The sequence below is a fragment of the Hyla sarda genome, chromosome 4 (assembly GCF_029499605.1).
Source record: "Hyla sarda isolate aHylSar1 chromosome 4, aHylSar1.hap1, whole genome shotgun sequence".
Classification (NCBI taxonomy): domain Eukaryota; kingdom Metazoa; phylum Chordata; class Amphibia; order Anura; family Hylidae; genus Hyla; species Hyla sarda.
In genome coordinates, this window is record NC_079192.1 from 182,004,845 (window position 1) to 182,025,448 (window position 20,604).

The 20,604-nt window shown below is 40.7% G+C and overlaps 1 protein-coding gene across 1 annotated transcript in view; it reads right to left on the bottom strand.

Annotated features, from left to right (window-relative positions):
• The window catches only part of CPT1B (carnitine palmitoyltransferase 1B), a 67,371-nt gene that overhangs the window by 43,875 nt on the left and 2,892 nt on the right, over positions 1–20,604 (bottom strand). Inside the window, exons 2-10 of the mRNA XM_056573008.1 lie at positions 16,001–16,149; positions 12,584–12,723; positions 10,206–10,377; positions 3,844–3,945; positions 3,433–3,570; positions 2,502–2,579; positions 1,424–1,531; positions 1,173–1,257; positions 137–332 (exon numbers count right to left, since the gene is read on the bottom strand). Coding sequence (XP_056428983.1) covers positions 137–332; positions 1,173–1,257; positions 1,424–1,531; positions 2,502–2,579; positions 3,433–3,570; positions 3,844–3,945; positions 10,206–10,377; positions 12,584–12,723; positions 16,001–16,141 — 1,160 coding nt within the window. The 5' untranslated portion in view covers positions 16,142–16,149. The remainder of the gene's footprint in view (positions 1–136; positions 333–1,172; positions 1,258–1,423; positions 1,532–2,501; positions 2,580–3,432; positions 3,571–3,843; positions 3,946–10,205; positions 10,378–12,583; positions 12,724–16,000; positions 16,150–20,604) is intronic.

The window sequence follows — 20,604 nt, forward strand, 5'->3', positions numbered from 1 at the left end:
ACAATGTATGATAATCTGACTTGTAAGGCATCACATAGATGAAACAAAAAAATTTGACTATTGTTGTATAAGTTTTCTGAAGTACAAAACATTGCAATAATTCCTACTCTCAAAGCTCTTACTGCTATGTGCTCACCGGTCCCCTGCTGTGAGTGCAGCCAGCTTCTCCTCACCCGGTTGTGTTGGGCTTGGGTCATCTAGAATGCGCTGAATTTGTGTTTGCAACTGGCGTGGGCTGAGGAGTGTTCGATCATCATATAGACATAGACGATAGTAGCGACCTTTGTGGTGCACGCACACATGGCGGCTCTCAACCAGATGCTGGAGGCGGTCTGTGGAAAAACATATAAAAAGGATGTTGAGATCTTTTCATTCTACAGTATTTTTAACATCTTAAAGGGGTACTCCGGTGGAAAACTTTTTTTTCTTTTTTTTAATCAACTGGTGCCAGAAAATTAAACAGATTTGTAAATTACTTCTATTAAAAAATCTTAATCCTTCCAGTACTTATTAGTTGCTGAATACTACAGAGGAAATTATTTTCTTTTTGGAACACAGAGCTCTCTGCCGACATCATGACCACAGTGCTCTCTACTGACACCTCTGTCCATTTTAACAACTGTCCAGAGTAGGAGAAAATCAATATAGAAAACATATGCTGCTCTGGACAGTTCTTAAAATGGACAGAGATGTCAGCAGAGAGCACTATGGTCATGATGTCAGAAGAAAGCACTGTGTTCCAAAAAGAAAATAATTTCCTCTGTAGTATTCAGCAGCTAATAAGTACTGGTAGGCTTAAGATTTTTAATAGAAGTCATTTACAAATCTGTTTAACTTTCTGGCACCAGTTGATTTAAAAAAAAAAAAAGTTTTCCACCGGAGTACCCCTTTAAAGGAAAGTAAATGTCCTGCATATTACCTAATATTTTCCTTCTCCTAACGCTCACATTTTGTATGGATATTTGCATGCCATTTTCAAAAGTATTATTTAGATATATGGATATCAGAGCCTTTTAAAATTTGCCGGGTGTAAAATATCAATTTTAAAAAGTTATATCCTGCTTTCTGGGCTGGAAAATGAAAAACCTGTCCGCATGGCTTACACGTACATTTTTTGTTTAATATAAATCTATACAATATGTGTTTTCCTGTTTTCCCATGTTTGTACCCACCGGTCTCCACTCCTGGAATCCTTGTTGTATTAAACATTCTCTCCATTTGATATGAGCACAAAGGGACAATGCCAAGAGCCATGACCTGGTGACAGAAGTAGGTTATAGCTGTTAACAAAATTACATGCCAGAAATAGATCACATTTTTTTTTTTCGGTCTTATGAAAATTCCATGGCCACTTCACTTGTGTTAACTTCAATCTAGTATCTAGTTTCCTATACAAGTGATAAGATATTTTGGCTTCACTTACTGGTGGTATGAGGCCTCTCTCCAGTTTTCTACGGTACATAAGCATGGCATGGATGGCATTTCCTGCCCGTGCTGCTTGGTTTGTGGTTAGAGTCACAGTTATGAAATCCTATTTTATGGAAACAAATGGCAGTATATTTCAACAAATATAGTAAATACATACAAAAAAAAAATCTAAGAAGCCAACATATGTAAATGTACAGATGGCTGCTAATTTATTTTATATACTTTAATGTCAATGATGAGGAGTTTTTATGTTGTAATTTGCACATGTATGTTGTATATTCACATTTATGTCCTCAGCTTATATACATATTATGTATCAGCTCATATCCACTTTTATTACAATGGGGGGGGGGGGATATAGAATGTTAAAAGTGCTATTTATCTATCTCTTCCCCCCCCCCCCCCCTCCCCCTTGCTTGGATGAGAACTCTGTGCCAGGCCACCACTGGAGGAGTTAAATAGCAATGCTGAGCATTGCTTGTTAACTCCTTCTGGCCTTTACCGTATACTACCCCATCTATATAGATGGCTGTATACTCTGTGCCGTAAGGTGCTTTACCCTAGCCCACCTGGGTTCCTGTGCAGCATCTTTTTTTTCTGTAGCTCCACATCTAGTGACCTCATAATTACAGAAGAGACTGTAGGTGGGGTCTCAGATGGGGTAAGTGATGCTGTTCACACATAGTGTCTTTAACATGTTTATATTTTATTTTTGTGCAAAAAGGCATGTTAAAAATGTTATGTGTGAACGCAGCCAACATTACTATGTCAGCACTCTCCGTCGGATTTGGTGGACTACCATCCTGTCAAGTGAATCACATTATGATGGATCTCAGCATAAAGAAGAGTGCTATGGAGAGAGGGCACAAGGCTCCATACCTAATGTACAGTTATAAGCAGCAAGGAAGATGGGTGCTCAATGAAGATAATACAGGTCTAAATTAAGAAAGGACATATTTAGAGGACAATTCTGTGATGGCTCCCTTATATGCCTTCGGGACAGTAAATTAGGTGCTAAGCAGTGCCGGTGTAACTCGAACAAGTGCTTGTTCATAGTATTTATAGTGTCTTACCATTGCATAATAGTTGCTGTTCACCATAATTGGTCCTCGACCGCGAAGGTAAATATACTCCTCCCACCAGTCACTGACCTGCAAAAAGTATGAAATGCAAGTTGCCACAAGTGATCTAATACAAATACATATACATGTGTAGATGATATAATACACATATTTTTAGTACTACAAATATTTTACAGGATGTATAGTGCACTAGGGATAGATTTAGTTGCAGGCAGTTCTTCAATGATCTGCTTATTCTAGTTTGTCTACCAAAATAAAGCCAGCCCAAAATGTACAATAAACGATATGGGCTATAAATATTACAGAATCTATACTTCTACTTAACAAAGTAACCAATAACTAGGATATGTAAACACTTTCTAAATATGTAAAAAATTAACATCCAATTTAAGGTAAGATATTTATCATCATACTTACATGTGTTTTTCCACAAAGGACAATCATTATATATCCACAGGATTGATGAGGAATTATTGATTTGTGGGGGCCTTAGTGGTCAGACCCTCACGAGCCTCAGAACCCATCACAAGTAGTAGCTGGATATGGCTACTGCTTCATTTAACACTATAGGCTGGTTGAAGATAGCCAAGTACATTTCTTTGGTTTCTTTTTTTAGCCCATAATATTAAATGGAATGGCAACATGCATGTCCGACTGCTGCTCCAGCGGCTGGGTTCCTGTGGATAGCGGACGAGTGTCCTGGAAAGTTTTTTAAAGAAATTACCCCTTTTTCAATAGGTTTAATATACTTTAAAGTTAACTCGGCAACTAATTTAAGATCTATTGACTGAATGTACAAACAAGTGCACAGTAAAGTAAGACGATGTCTAATGTACTTCTTTATCTATGAATATCATCAGCCAATATTTTCAAGAAACTGATCTAAGTGAATACTACTAAACAGGCCATATACTGCACCTACATAATTTGTTGCCCACCAAGACTTAAGATGAAGGTATTTCTGCAGCTTGCGTCCTAAGCCTTTTTGGAAATCTTCTGCCAGTTGCTTCATGTGATTGTACTTTTCCTCATCCAGTAAAGGCTGCACTGACTGTAGATACTGCAATGAAATCAGACAATGATCAGAAATAAACAGTAGTGGTCAGATACAAATCCTTTATATAGTTTATGTTGTACAATCTGACGTTCTTAGCAGTTTTGTAACCTACCAACCTAAATAAACATTCCTACTACTACTACAGTGTAAGGGTTTGGTGCACAAGAAACCATAAGAAATATGTGCTTAGTATAACTTAAAGTGAGATCATATAGCTTCTCACTGAGCTCAGTACTAGTTTAAAAATAATGTACGCTAACAATTTAGTTTTCTTACCCGGTCTATAGTGCCCCCTAGAGATGGTACAGGCAACCTTGGTAGAGACATCTGGAAACTGTAGAGCATTGGCTGTCGACTAGCCATGACCTTCATGCAACCCTGTGACAGATACATTTAAAAAAAGATTTGAATATTTCAGAATACAGCACAGTGTTTAGTTCTTTTTATAATAAGAAGCTGATCATTTCAACTAGCTGTCACTTCAGGCCTACACAATATTAGCCTGACATCGTTAAAGGAGTTATCTGTAAAAATATTTTAATGTTGAAAACTGCTTATAGTGAAAAAAATAAATAAATGGAATTACCTGCTGAGGTTACCCCAGTGTTGTCGTTCTGATGATACCAGACATTCTGCTCAGTGCTACTGTTCTCTCTCCAGACACATAGGAAATGCCCCCTTTGCCTATTATTTGGTTATAGTGGTTACCTCTCTCAGACACTAATTGGTCTAGTGGGCATTTTCTATGAGTTAGTAATAACCGAGGTTGGCCCCTTCCTTCATTAACAGGTGGCAATAAATATTTTGGAATGCTTAAAAAAAGGGAAAACTGAAATATAATAGTGGTCTAACAAATTAGACACAGTGGATAACTAGCATACCCCTATAGTCAAGTATTAACACAAATGGGAAGGTAGGAATGATTGGAGGACAAATTTCAGCACACATGATCAGCCAGCAATCCATTCATTCTCTTTGGGGCTTCCCTACATCACACATGATCAGCCAGCAATCCATTCATTCCCTATGGTGCTTCCCTACAGCACACATGATCAGCCAGCAATCCATTCATTCTCTATGGGGCTTCTCTACAGCACACATGATCAGCCAGCAATCCATTCATTCTCTTTGGGGCTTCCCTACATCACACATGATCAGCCAGCAATCCATTCATTCTCTATGGGGCTTCCCTACAGCACACAGGATCAGCCAGCAATCCATTCATTCTCTATGGTGCTTCCCTACAGCACACATGATCAGCCAGCAATTCATTCATTCTCTATGGGGCTTCCCTACAGCACACATGATCAGCCAGCAATCTATTCATTCTCTATGTGGCTTCCCTACAGCACACATGATCAGCCAGCAATCCATTCATTCTCTATGGGGCTTCCCTACATCACACATGATCAGCCAGCAATCCATTCATTCTCTATGGGGCTTCCCTACAGCACACATGATCAGACAGGAATTCATTCATTCTCTATGGGGCTTCTCTACAGCACACATGATCAGCCAGCAATCCATTCATTCTCTATGGGGCTTCTCTACAGCACACATGATCAGCCAGCAATCCATTTATTCTCTATGGGGCTTCCCTACAGCACACATGATCAGCCAGCAATCCATTCATTCTCTATGGGGCTTCCCTACATCACACATGATCAGCCAGCAATCCATTCATTCTCTATGGGGCTTCCCTACAGCACACATGATCAGACAGGAATTCATTCATTCTCTATGGAGCTTCCCTACAGCACACATGATCAGCCAGCAATCCATTCATTCTCTATGGGGCTTCCCTACATCACACATGATCAGCCAGCAATCCATTCATTCTCTATGGGGCTTCCCTACAGCACACATGATCAGACAGGAATTCATTCATTCTCTATGGAGCTTCCCTACATCACACATGATCAGCCAGCAATCCATTCATTCTCTATGGGGCTTCTCTACAGCACACATGATCAGCCAGCAATCCATTTATTCTCTATGGGGCTTCCCTACAGCACACATGATCAGCCAGCAATCCATTCATTCTCTATGGGGCTTCCCTACAGCACACATGATCAGACAGGAATTCATTCATTCTCTATGGAGCTTCCCTACAGCACACATGATCAGCCAGGAATTCATTCATTCTCTATGGAGCTTCCCTACAGCACACATGATCAGCCAGCAATCCATTCATTCTCTATGGGGCTTCCCTACAGCACACATGATCAGCCAGCAATCCATTCATTCTCTATGGGGCTTCTCTACAGCACACATGATCAGCCAGCAATCCATTCATTCTCTATGGGGCTTCTCTACAGCACACATGATCAGCCAGCAATCCATTCATTCTCTATGGGGCTTCTCTACAGCACACATGATCAGCCAGCAATCCATTCATTCTCTATGGGGCTTCTCTACAGCACACACGATCAGCCAGCAATCCATTCATTCTCTATGGGGCTTCCCTACAGCACACATGATCAGCCAGCAATCCATTCATTCTCTATGGGGCTTCCCTACAGCACACATGATCAGCCAGCAAACCATTCATTCTCTATTGAGCTTCCCTACAGCACACATGATCAGCCAGCAATCCATTCATTCTCTATGGGGCTTCCCTACAGCACACATGATCAGACAGCAATCCATTCATTCTCTATGGGGCTTCCCTACAGCACACATGATCAGACAGGAATTCAATTATTCTCTATGGAGCTTCCCTACAGCACACATGATCAGCCAGCAATCTATTCATTCTCTTTGGGGCTTCCCTACAGCACACATGATCAGCCAGCAATCCATTCATTCTCTATGGGGCTTCTCTACAGCACACATGATCAGCCAGCAATCCATTCATTCTCTATGGGGCTTCCCTACAGCACACATGATCAGCCAGCAATCCATTCATTCTCTATGGGGCTTCCCTACAGCACACATGATCAGCCAGCAAACCATTCATTCTCTATGGGGCTTCCCTACAGCACACATGATCAGCCAGCAATCCATTCATTCTCTATGGGGCTTCCCTACATCACACATGATCAGCCAGCAAACCATTCATTCTCTATTGAGCTTCCCTACAGCACACATGATCAGCCAGCAATCCATTCATTCTCTATGGGGCTTCCCTACAGCACACATGATCAGCCAGCAATCCATTCATTCTCTATGGGGCTTCCCTACAGCACACATGATCAGCCAGCAATCCATTCATTCTCTATGGGGCTTCTCTACAGCACACATGATCAGCCAGCAATCCATTCATTCTCTATGGGGCTTCCCTACATCACACATGATCAGCCAGCAATCCATTCATTCTCTATGGGGCTTCCCTACAGCACACATGATCAGCCAGCAATCCATTCATTCTCTATGGGGCTTCCCTACAGCACACATGATCAGCCAGCAATCCATTCATTCTCTATGGGGCTTCCCTACAGCACACATGATCAGCCAGCAATCCATTCATTCTCTATGGGGCTTCTCTACAGCACACATGATCAGCCAGCAAACCATTCATTCTCTATGGGGCTTCCCTACAGCACACATGATCAGCCAGCAATCCATTCATTCTCTATGGGGCTTCTCTACAGCACACATGATCAGCCAGCAATCCATTCATTCTCTATGGGGCTTCTCTACAGCACACATGGTCATCCATTCATTTTCTGTTGGGCTTCCCAACATTGCTGATTGGCTAGTTATCCCCTATATCCCCTATAGTATGGGTTTGGAGAGGTGCAGAGTACTTTTTGTTTTTGTGTTTGTGGTGTGTGTGTGTGTGTGTGTGTGTGTGTGTGTGAGAGGGGGGGTGCTAGGAGGTTCAGTAAAGTTTTTTTTTTTTTTTTATATATATATATATATATCTTGTATTTTTGACATCTTACTATATTTATATATTAATACATTAACCCATATGCAGATCCCTTATTTTATTGGTAATAGCCTATTATGTAACTATGCATACACAAAAACATGGCCGCATGGCTATGAGCTTCCGCTAAACCCAGAATTCATAGTCCTATGTGGAAGCCAGGTTTTAGGAATCGAATATCTTGTTCAGGGAAATCTGGTTCAAATATAGGAAATCCAGAAATAATGAATTCTTCGCTTGCTAGGGACTTTGGTACGTCCTGTTATCGGCCATGAATATGTATGATATGAAAAGCAGGTTTGGTAGTGTGGCTTTTCATCGCCTTTGAAGGACACTCCAGGTTTTCAGACTAGCCCAGGTGTTAAAGGGGTAATCCGGTGGAAAACTGTTTTTTTTTTTAATCAACTGGTGCCAGAAAGTTAAACAGATTTGTAAATTACTTCTATAAAAAAAAATCTTAATCCATATTAGCTGCTGAATACTACAGAGGAAATTATTTTCTTTTTGGAACACAGAGCTCTCTGCTGACATCACGAGCACAGTGCTCTCTGCTGACATCTCTGTCCATTTTAAGAACTGTCCAGAGTAGGAGAAAATCCCCTTAGAAAACATATGCTGCTCTGGACAGTTCCTAAAATGGACAGAGAGGTCAGCAGAGAGCACTGTGGTCATGATGTCAGCAGAGAACACTGTGTTTCATAAAGAAAAGAATTTCCTCTGTAGTATTCAGCAGCTAATAAGTTCCCGAAGGATTAAGATTTTTTAAAAGAAGTAATTTACAAATCTGAGTACCAGAGTACCCCTTTAAAGATGACAGCTTATCACTAGGCTTTAAAAACTAAGGGAGAGTCAGTCTGCAAATAAAGCTGTGAGGAACCTGCACCACTGATGAGTTTGAATCCGGAAGTTTGCAGCCTGTGCGAGTAACAAATTTGTTGACTGTTGTGTTAGGTGGCTGGTAGTAAGCCACCTGTATAGACAAGGAAGAGAACTGTGTTTTTAGTGCTGGACAAGCAGGATATATGAGTGTGAAGACTTAAAAGGGGTTATGCAGGAATAAAAAAAACAGAGCAACTTTCTTTTAAATCCAGCTGCCCGTCTGTCTCCAGGTTGGGCGTGGTTCTGCAGCTCAGTTCCATTGAAGTGAATAGAGCCAAGTTGTAAAATCACACCCAACCTAGAGACAGACGTGGAGCTGTTTTTGAAAGAAATTAGACCCCTTTAAGTTTCAAATGCCCTGTTTAAATGTTACTTCTGAGTACCTGTCTGGCTGCTAATTTGCTGCTATTTGACTGGTTCTACCGAGCTAATCTCCCACAATGCCCTAAGGGTATGTCCACACACTGCCGATCTGCTGCAGAAAATCTGCATTCAAACTTAACCGTGTAAAAACAGACAATGTGTAGCTTCTGTGAGCTGGGAACTGTAGCCACAGGTCTGGATGGGGAACAGGCAGAAGTGCTGTGTGAGGGATAAAGATCTGAGGAAGTTTTAGTATTAAGCAGCGACTCCACCAGGAACTAGTGAATAGTGCACAATTGAACTTTTGGTGGTTACAGAACTGGGGCAGACAGGTAAGCAATGCTTTATACTAGACATCGAAATACCCTTCATATTAAGCGTTTTGTTTCCAAAGGCAGAATCTAAGGAACATTGTGATGTTATTAATGGGGAACTCCACTTCAGATACACTTATGCCCTGATCATGGGGTGTCTGACCTCTGTGAACCCTAAGCCCAACCCTTGTAATCTCCCAAACAGAGCCCCATCTCTCACCTCTAGAAACTGCATCTGCCTGCAGAGCGCTTCACAACACCAGCCCCCATCTTCTGAGACAGCCTCCACATGCTGAACAGTGACAGCTTGCTCACCCAATCATCAGATAGTGAATACATTTATCTAAAGTGGAGTATCCCTTTAATAACATCACAATTTTCTTTAGCTTCTGCCTTTGGAAACAAAGCGTCTAATAAGAGCATTGTGCACAAGACTATTAGTGCCAGGGAACTGATTAATTCTGTTTCCTGTCATAGCACAAGATCAGATGGCCAATGTGACCACCCAATCCTGCTCATAGCAAGGCACGCAGGAGCTTTAAAGGGGTACTCCGCCCCTAGACATCTTATCCCCTATCCAAAGGATAGGGGATAAGATGTCAGATCGCCGCGGTGCCGCTGCTGGGGAGCCCCGGGATCCCCGCTGCAGCACTCCGCTATCATTACTGCACAGAGCGAGATCGCTCTGTGCGTAAAGACAGGCGATACACTGGACGGAGCCGCGTGACGTCATGGCCCCGCCCCTCGTGACATCACTGCCCGTCCCCTTAATGCAAGTCTATGGCAGGGGGCGTGACGACCGCCGCGCCCCCTCCCATAGACTTGTATTGAAAGGGGCGGGCCGTGACGTCACGAGGGGCGGAGCCGTGACGTAACGATGCTCCAGCCCCTGTATTGCGCATCATTACGTGCAGAGCGAACTCGTTCTGTGCTGTAATGATAGCGGGGTGCTGCAGCGGGGATCTCGGGGCTCCCCAGCAGCGGGACCGCGGCGATCTGACATCTTATCCCATATCCTTTGGATAGGGGATAAGATGTCTAGGGTCGGAGTACCCCTTTAAGTGCCATCACAACCAACATGTAAAGTCCAGGGACCATGTCATTAGATTGTTATGTTACATGGTGAAGGTGAGAAGTAGTTAATAACAAAATTAATGTTAAAGGAACAGGAAATTATCATTAAAAAAACAAAACAACTTTGGACTTACCCCCCAGACTTTGGTTTTTAAACTTCTTTTTCCATGTGGTTCAAACATCCAGCCATGGTATGAAAGAAGCATGCGCAGAAGCTGACGGTAGAGAAGGATCCCAGAGACCCAGACTCCTGATGAGAATATAACAGCACTGGCCACGGATCGGGACTCAGGAGAAGTTACAGATCTATTATCAGACAGATAAAAGACATGGAGGGAAAAAGAAAAGAAAGGACAATGAAAATAGTGCCTATGATGCAAAACAGAGGAAATCTCAATCAGACCTACAACCATGAATACTATGAGCTATGGCATGACACTGTTCATTAACATTGAGTAACCTTATTCCCAAAGTCACACTTCAAGATTGTTGTCACCAGATGGGTGGATCATAACACAAGCACATTGGGAAAACAGATACAAAACATGAGGAAAACATGGGCGAAACAAAAGGCTGTTGTCATAATAAGCTCTTATGTCTCTGAAGATGCAAAGAGGCAAAACAGCCAGATCAAATGACGATCCAGTGATACTAATAAATCTCATTAATATATACACTTAATGAAGATTATGGCATATTAGAATTACATTTCTCTAGTACAGGGGCACGGTGGTCGGTGGGCATAATTCTCATTATTTGTAATTTCTTTCGAGATAAAGAGGGGAATTTATCAAGCTGTTCTGACAGCTTTTTTAGCCTAAATTTGTCACAGAAAAAGTCGCAGGCTGGTCCCCTGCGACTTTTCATTTAGACTGTTTATTTTTTCTGACCATAAAGTGATCTGAGTTAGATCACTTTGTCCAGTGGTCACTAATTTATCATGTGCGACTTTTCTGTGAAAAAAGTTGCATGGACCAGATATAGAAGAAATCACAGGGCATTTCAACCCTGCCCTATATTACTCTATACGACAATTGTATTAAGGTCCATGCGACTTTTAATACAATTGTCGCATGGCCCGCCACTGCTTTGGTAGATTTGGTTTCCAGTACCACCTCTATGCTGATGACACCCAACTCTATACCTCTTCCTCCAATATCACCCCTGCACTCCTACAGAATACCAGTGACTGTCTCTCTGCTGTCTCAGACATCATGTCCTCTTTATATCTGAAACTAAATCTTTCGAAAACAGAACTTCTCGTTTTTTCTCCTTCAACTGATACTGTACCTAACCCTGACATTTCCATCTCGGTATGTGGTACTACCATAACTCCCGGGCAGCAGGCTCACTGTCTTGGAGTTATACTTGACTCTGATCTGTCTTTCACTCCCCATATTCAGTCCCTTTCGCGTTCTTGTCACCTGCATCTCAAAAACATTTCTAGAATGTTGTTTTGGTAATAACAAACTGAGGGGTATAAAGAAGAAGCGTATCTCATTAATAATCTAGGAACAGTAGCCTACATACATAATGTAAACAGAAATCAGGAAAAACAAACTAGACTTTAAAGAGTTAAAATATAAAAAAAAAACAGTTGAACAGTTTATCCAGACTTTAAGGGTACTACAACACATACAGGATCCTGCGCAGGATTTGTAACTGCAGATTAGAAGCTGTGCTCAGTCATTTAGTTTACATTGAAAATCCTGCGCATTAAATCCTGTGCTTCAAATCTGCATATGTGTGAACGTACCCTAAAGGGTACTTCTGTTTTCACCAGGTGGCAGGATCCATGTGCAAAATACTGGCAATTCCATACGTAAAGTGATTGGTAAACGGAATTGTCAGAAGTCTCATAGACTTGCATTGCATAAGTATTTCAATGTATGAGACTTCCAGCAATCTCATATACCACCTACTTTATAAGCAGAATACAGAGTTGCTGGGATTTTGTGCATGGTTTCTGCTGCCTGGTGGAAAGAGAAGTACCCTTTATAAATGAATGTGCTATCCTCAGAAAAGGCCACCAAAATCATGTGGGGGTCTGCTCCCTAGCACCTCCCCTAACCAGCTGTTTGAGGAGGGTGTAGTGCTTGTGTGTTCACTGCAGCCTCTTTAATCTTTACATGGGCTGCAAGCAGCTTTATATTTGTAAAGGCCATTCTAACTTTAACAGTAGCTGTAAATGGGTGAATGGTGAGGTGTATGTAGATACACACTTGATAAACCATTTCCGCATTTATGGGGGACAAAAGAACATAAATACGGTAAATATGTTTATTTTAATGTACACAGATCATTTGGAAGGAATTTTTGTCCGTGATCCACTGGTTAAGGCCTCCTTGAAATATTTTTTTAGCTTGGAAAAACACCATAAACCTGCAGCATGCTTCAAACATAGTTTTTTATGGTATTCTGGAGACATGCTATGTTAGAGACCACCTTGTCCTAGAGAGAGAAGCTAAGAAACTACCAGATATCTCTTATCTGTTACTTCATAGTTACTTACTGTAAAGGTAATAGGTTGCTGATCTTGGTGATAAGTCCAAATGATATATCCACTTTTCCATATAAAGAGCCAAGTGTCACAGCTACAACAGCAAACCATGTGGAGGGGCTGGCAGGATATACACCACTAAGCACAGAGCTCTGTAAATGCAGGAATGACAGAAAGTCTTTAAAAGCTTTATTCCTTAATCTACAAGACAATACAGGAGCTGCTGCCTGACATTCTGTACTTTATTTGAATGGCTAGCTAGTATACTTTATACTGTGAAAACTATGTGAAGTTTTAACATTAGAAATTACCTAGAATTCTTTTACATTTGCATTGATATTAGAGTAACTTGCTTTAAAGCATAGGCCTATTATCTAGAATGAAACATACATTTTAATAATACAGCCAGAAATCAATAAACACAAGAAAAATTTAGGGGAGCGGACATCCCATTCTGAACATATCCAAGTCTAAACACCTCTTACGGATAGGTTTAACAACTTACTTCACCGACGAGAGCAGGTCCATTCAGCTGCCCCCTGTGCCGGCTAGCTTTTGAATCGCTTCCCACGGTGCCGTCCCACTATGGGTCTTCAGCTGTTCTCCTGGGTTTGGCACCAGTAAGTTTCTATTTTGTGAATTATTGTCTCTTAGTAATAAACTCCTTTAACTCATGGCTTAGGTTATAGCAACCATATTTTATTGCACATCAGAAAAACAGACATGAAAACAAACTGAAAAAAGCACACAGGATCTAACGTACAAGCTCTCAAGTCCACCAAAGTTACGTTATCTCTGACCAACCTACTTTTGATTAAAATTACATACAGGTAAGAATATAAATATATATTCGCTCCAGTGTCTCATTAAAACCATTGGGAGTGAGTGTAGGCAATTAAAATATAAAATATAATTTTTTTTATAGAAGAAAGTTTAGAATTTATTTTAAATAAAAACTAATTTTATTTTTGATGAAGATTTTTTTTTTCAGCATTGTGGGACCGCAAAGGGCACTACATGCATACCGGTATTAGAAAATATGTACATGGTGCGTTTTTTTTGAAGAAAGTAATTTTAGATCACATATTGAGTTTTATAGGCGGTATGAGATGACCTCATTATGATGTGAAAAAGTTTTTTATGAATTTTAAAATTTACTGAGAATATTAGTAAAGAACAGATTACATTTTTAGATTTGGAGATTTACAACAAAGATAATGTATTGCATACAAAAACGCACTTTAAATCTGTTGACGCTAATGGATACCTACATTATGCGAGTGATCATTTAAGGAACTGGAAGATAAAAATTCCATTTGGACAACTTAAAGGGGTACTCCGGTGGAAACCTTTTTTTTTTTTTTTTTTTTTTTTAAAGGAACTGGTGTCAGAAAGTTAAACAGATTCGTAAATTTCTTGTATTAAAAAATCTTAATCCTTTCAGTACTTTTTAGCAGCTGTATGCTACAGAGGAAAATCTATTTGTTTTTATTTCTTTTTTTTGTGTTGTCCACAGTGCTCTCTGCAGACACCTGATGCCCGGATCAGGAACTGTCAAAAGCAGGAGAAAATCCCCATAGCAAACCTATGTTACTCTGGACAGAGGTGACAGCAGAGAGCACTGTGGACAACACAAAAAAGAAAATCAAAAAGTAAAGAATTTCCTCTGTAGCATACAGCTGCTAAAAAGTACTAAAAGGATTAAGATTTTTAAATAGAAGTAATTTACAAATCTGTTTAACTTTCTGGCACCAGTTCTTAAAAAAAAAGAAAAAAAAGAAAAAAAGAAATAAGTTTTCCACCAGAGTACCCCTTTAAGCGTATAAGACATTGTTCAGAAGAAAGACAACTAGGAGGTACATAGAGGAAAGGTTTAAAGGAAAAAAATTACCCACCAGAGATTATAAGAGGAGAGAAAAGAAAGGCAGGTAGTATAGTCAGGAGTGAACAGATAAAAAAAATCAAGGTCTACAAAAGAATAGAAGAAGGAAAGAACAGAAGAAAAATAATGATTATGGCTTTTATTACAAGGCTTTGGGGGGGGGGGGGAAAGTAAAACATGGAGCACAGACAATCGTTAGAAATTCTACAGGGGAGGTAGTAGAAATTAAAAAGCACATAGATTGTTATATACAGTATGTCTTGCAATGTCCCTGTGGGATTCAATACATAGGAAGAATGTCCCAAACAGAAAGGTATAAATTCCCATAGATTTAATATTAAGCATCGTTATTCCAAAAATAGTGTTTCACAAGATTTTTCTTTAATCCACAAAGCAGATATAGAATTGCTAACAGTTATCCCCATAGAGCAGATTCAGGATAGCTTAGATAGCTTTGCTATATTATGTAAAAGAAAAAGTTTTTGTATATTTAAATTGGCTACGCTCTCTCCCAATGGTTTTAATGAGACACTGGAGCGAGTATAATATATATATATATTTTTTTACCTGTATGTACTTGTTTGAGAATTTTAATCGAAAGTAGGTTGGTCAGAGATAAAGTAACGTTCATTTGGTGGACGTGAGAGCTTGTACAAATGGTGGTAGTAGTCATATAGTAGAATTACATTCCTGAGGAAGGAGGTAACTCTGCAACACGTTAGATCCTGTGTGCTTTTTTTAGTTTGTTTTAATGTCTATTTTTCTCATGGGCAATAGAATATGGTTGCTATAACATAAGCCATGAGTTAAAGTAGTTTAATATTAAGAGACATTGATTCACAAAAGAAAAACTTACAGTTACCAAATCCAGGAGAACAGCTGAAGACCCATAGTGTGACGGTACTGTGGGAAAGGATTCAGAAGCTAGCCGGCACGGTGGGAGTTGGATGGACCTGCTCCCGTCGGTGAAAATCTATCCGTAAGAGGTGTTTAGACTTGGATATGTTCAGAATGGGACGTCCGCTCCCCTAAGTTTTCTTGTGTTTATTGATTTCTATTTTTTATCAGGTAGGATGAGATGCCATTGGAAAGGAGAGTAGCAAACACGTGAAACCATCTAAACTCCAATATGGCTTTTTGAAGTTTGTGTGTGGTCAAGGGGAGACCACTCACTAAGTGTAAGTCTGCTACCTGTTGTATATTCAATATTCAATATAGATTGGAGGCCGCTCCCAGAATTTTTTCTTTTGTTACCATTACGAATAATACAGCCAGCAACTCTTGACATTCTTTATTTCCTACATACTGTGATTTAGTACAGAGAAAGCTGTACATATAAAAAAGCATTAATAAAATTAGCTAAAAATATAGTTACACAGATGAATAGTTTTATCCAAGAAATAAAAAATGCAAAGGACATACGAGGCATCAATGTACATTAAAAAAGCTTACATATATATCATGACAATTTTGTATATCTGTGAAAAATATACTGCAAAATAATATATTACTACACGATTACAAAGCAGAACAGTATCCTCAGTCACCTTAAGTGTGATCAGGCGTTTTCTACAGGCTATCAGCCCAGACAAGTAGAGATGTCGCAGAGCATCACGACCTAGCTGCAGATCAATTCCATCAGGTGTCACAGTGAACTGGAAGGCCACAGCTTGGTGAGCTTCTGCCATCTTGTGACCTTCACAGATAAGAAATACATATTGTTACACAAACCCAGAACAAATCACGGATATATATTCTTGTGCTCCGTTATGTGTACAAATTACTTATTGTCATGTGTAAATACAGCCCAAGGTCAATTTCACAGTTGTAAACACTGGTTGCAAATGCAAAATGAGCCTCAAAAACTCATGTGCATACAACTTAAGTACTTCTATTATATTTATCAGACAAACATAAATAATGCCCAATGCACACTTAAATTAACTACTTAAATGGCAAATATTTAAGAATGAGGACCACTTAAACTGGTAGCTAATAAGGAAATGAAAAACTAAGCTGTATTGGTACAAATGCAATGCAACACAGTGTTGGCGAAGCGCCCGATTCAGTCTGGAAATATTGCGTCTGGACCAATAAAGCCAATTTTAAATCTTCTTCTGGGTTGTCAGTTTGTCTATCTGAAGAAGCGCCCCGAGAGAAGTCCCATTTTCTGTGCTCTTTGCACATTGTTTCCAGTTATATGCTCTTACAGTGAATGTCTTTCGATACCGGAGGGAACACAAGGGTGCAGATTATTTTACTCCATATAAGCTCATATAGATGTTGTGGTCTAAGCATAACTCCTTTCAATAAGAAGCCATTTTGCCTCACTCATAATCGTTTTTCCCAATGATCCAATAAGGAAGAAACAGTAAATGTTGGCATTGCAGTTGGGACGCAAACAGTCTCTGTAGTTATGGAGCAATCACCCACGCTACTCACGGATCCTCCGCTTGCCCCCGGTGCTCATATAGAAAATACAGAGCCAACTCGTGAAGAAAGATGCGGAGGCACTCAGGTATGCTGCGGTGAGTTTATTCAGGTAAAGTGCATAGTGAAAGTATTCGGCCCCCTTGAACTTTTTGATCTTTTGCCACATTTCAGGCTTAAAACATAAAGATATAAAACTGTAATTTTTTTGTGAAGAATCAACAAGTGGGATACAATCATGAAGTGGAACGAAATTTATTGGATATTTCAAACTTTTTTAACAAATAAAAAACTGAAAAATTGGGCGTGCAAAATTATTCAGCCCCTTTACTTTCAGTGCAGCAAACTCTCTCCAGAAGTTCAGTGAGGATTTCTGAATGATCCAATGTTGACCTAAATGACTAATGATGATAAATAGAATCCACCTGTGTGTAATCAAGTCTCTGTATAAATGCACCTGCACTGTGATAGTCTCAGAGGTCCGTTTAAAGCGCAGAGAGCATCATGAAGAACAAGGAACACACCAGGCAGGTCAGAGATACTGTTGTGGAGAAGTTTAAAGCCGGATTTGGATACAAAAAGATTTCCCAAGGAGCACTGTACAAGCAATAATATTGAAATGGGAGGAGTATCAGACCACTGCAAATCTACGAAGACCTGGCCGTCCCTCTAAACTTTCAGCTCATACAAGGAGAAGACTGATCAGAGATGCAGCCAAGAGGCCCATGAACACTCTGGATGAACTGCAGAGATCTACAGCTGAGGTGGGAGACTCTGTCCATAGGACAACAATCAGTCGTATCCTGCACAAATCTGACCTGGCAAGAAGAAAGCCATTTCTTAAAGATATCCATAAAAAGTGTCATTTAAAGTTTGCCACAAGTCACCTGGGAGACACACCAAACATGTGGAAGAAGGTGCTCTGGTCAGATGAAACCAAAATCAAACTTTTTGGCAACAATGCAAAATGTTATGTTTGGCGTAAAAGCAACACAGCTCAACACCCTAAACACACCATCCCCACTGTCAAATGTGGTGGCAGCATCATGGTTTGGGCCTGCTTTTCTTCAGCAGGGACGATGGATGGAGCCAAATACAGGACCATTATGGAAGAAAACCTGATGGAGTCTGCAAAAGACCTGAGACTGGGACGGAGATTTGTCTTCCAACAAAACAATGATCAAAACATAAAGCAAAATCTACAATGGAATGGTTCACAAATAAACATATCCAGGTGTTAGAATGGCCAAGTCAAAGTCCACACCTGAATCCAATCGAGAATCTGTGTAAAGAACTGAAAACTGCTGTTCACAAACGCTCTCTGTCCAAACTAACTGAGCTCGAGCTGTTTGGCAAGGAGGAATGGGCAAAAATTTCAGTCTCTCGATGTGCAAAACTGGTAGAGACATACCCCAAGCGACTTACAGCTGTAATCGCAGCAAAAGGTGGTGCTACAAATTATTAACTTAAGGGAGCTGAATAATTTTGCACAACCAATTTTTCAGTTTTTTATTTGTTAAAAAAGTTTGAAATATCCAATAAATTTTGTTCCACTTCATGATTGTGTCCCACTTGTTGTTGATTCTTCACAAAAAATTACAGTTTTATATCTTTATGTTTGAAGCCTTAAATGTGGTAAAAGGTTAAAAAGTTCAAGGGGCCGAATACTTTCACTATGCACTGTATAGGCATTTGAATGACCTATACCTGAATAAACTCACCGCAGCATACCCGAGTGCCTCCGCATCTTTCTTCACAAGTTTTTCCTGATGATCCTCACAAGGCGGGCATCCTTTCTGTTTTTATCTTTATTCAGTTCCCAATTTGCAGTGATATATAAGTAAATAAGCTGCAAGTGCCCACAGGGTGGAGCCGACTGTGGTAGCCCAGTACGGGAGGTGTTACTCCATACCTTTGCTGCCCTGACAGGCCGCCTCCTGCAGTGTCTTGCTAATTGCCTATAATTTCCACCTGTTGTCTGTTCCATTTGCACAACAGCATGTGAAAATGATTGTCAATCACTGTTGCTTCCTGAGTGGACAGTGTGATTTCACAGAAGTGTGATTGACTTGGAGTTACATTGTGTTGTTTAAGTGTTGCCTTTATTTTGTTGAGCAGTGCATATACTCCCAGTCCACAAGAATCAGATGTATACATGTCTAACATTTCTTCCTGTCCACGTGTACAGGGTACTCTACTGGCCAGAGACAGAGTGCGTTGTGGAAAGGAAACTTCATTGTAAAAGTAAAAAATTACCTAAGAGTTCTGGGGAGAAGTGGTTAGTGCCGATGGGCCCCTGCAGCTAAGACATTGGGTAGAGAGCCTCTGGCAGCCCAATCCACAACTTATGTGTTTTAGTGTATAGCGTTAGTTACCCATGCAGTTACAAGGGTAATGAATCACACATGTTTATGTTTTGATATCATAAAGAGCATGTATAGACATTTTCCGTAAAGTGCCACATGGACTCGTTTTTGTTTTGTTCCCCACAATCAGACCTGTGAAGGACATCCAACAATAATGCCCTAGGAACTGTCAGTCTAGGCCCCAGTGGCCACTGTTAGTTGTCTGCCCTAAAGGACTGGGCGCTGAGGACAGCTGTGTTTAAGAAGAGTTTGTGGTGACCCAATACGGGAGGTGTTACGCTGTACCCCCCTTACTGCCCTGTCAGGCAGCCTCCTGCAGTGTCCCCTGCCCCCCCCCCCCTCCTTGCATCTGTTTGTTGTAATTGTAGATTATCCATATTTTATATACAGTGTATGCAAGAGTGTTGTATCTTTAAGACTGTTTACCATGAGGTATCAGTGACCAGGTGACCTAGGGATGACCAATGGGACCCCACCAGAGTCTCCCCCATATAAGCCCTGGGTGGAGCCTCTGCACTCTCTCTTAGCCTTTGCTGAGGTCCAGTCAAGTCATGTGTCCAGAGTCATAGGAAGCCTCAAGTCAAGTCTGCAGCCACAAGCTACCAACCTGCAAGTAACCCACAGTCACAGTCTTCTCAGCCACAAGTCAGTCAAGTCAGTCATCTGTCTAGTCAACGTGGCCTGCAATAAATTGTCCACCTCTACTACAAGTCACAGCAAGCCGTTAAGGTCTCTGAAGTAATTGGTCACCTCTGTTGGCCTGGCTGAACTTTTCCACCTGTCTAACCACAGTAAAGCTACTGTTGTTCATAACTTGGCGTCGGAGTCATTGTTGCCCCCGTGCCTATCCCAGGATCCAGCGGTATACCTTCGGGTGGTATTGAGGATAAACCACACCCTGGCATCACAAATAAGGTGTTAATGCCATCTGCCCCTAGGGTAATTTCATCTGCCCTTTGCATCACACCCTCTACCACACGACCACCTCCAGCACTCAGCGTTTAATCCTCTATTGCTGCTTGCCTCCTTCCTTCAGTAGTTTCTTCACAGCATCTGAGCTGTAGAGGATGGGAATGTTGAAGTAGAGTCCAGGGCATGGAACCATCTCTATGATGTAGCCCATGAGTGGATGATTCAGACATCCCTGTCATGAAACATTGCCTACATCTGTGAGAGCGCATGTAAGACATTAAAAGTTGGGATTATACAGATAATCCGTTGACTGTTGTTCACTATATTACTGCATATATACATATATACCATGGTAAATACCACAATAAATATTTTACAATCAGTGTCTTCCTGACCTGTCTATATATTTACAGGCTACATTCACATACCCGAACAGCGACAAC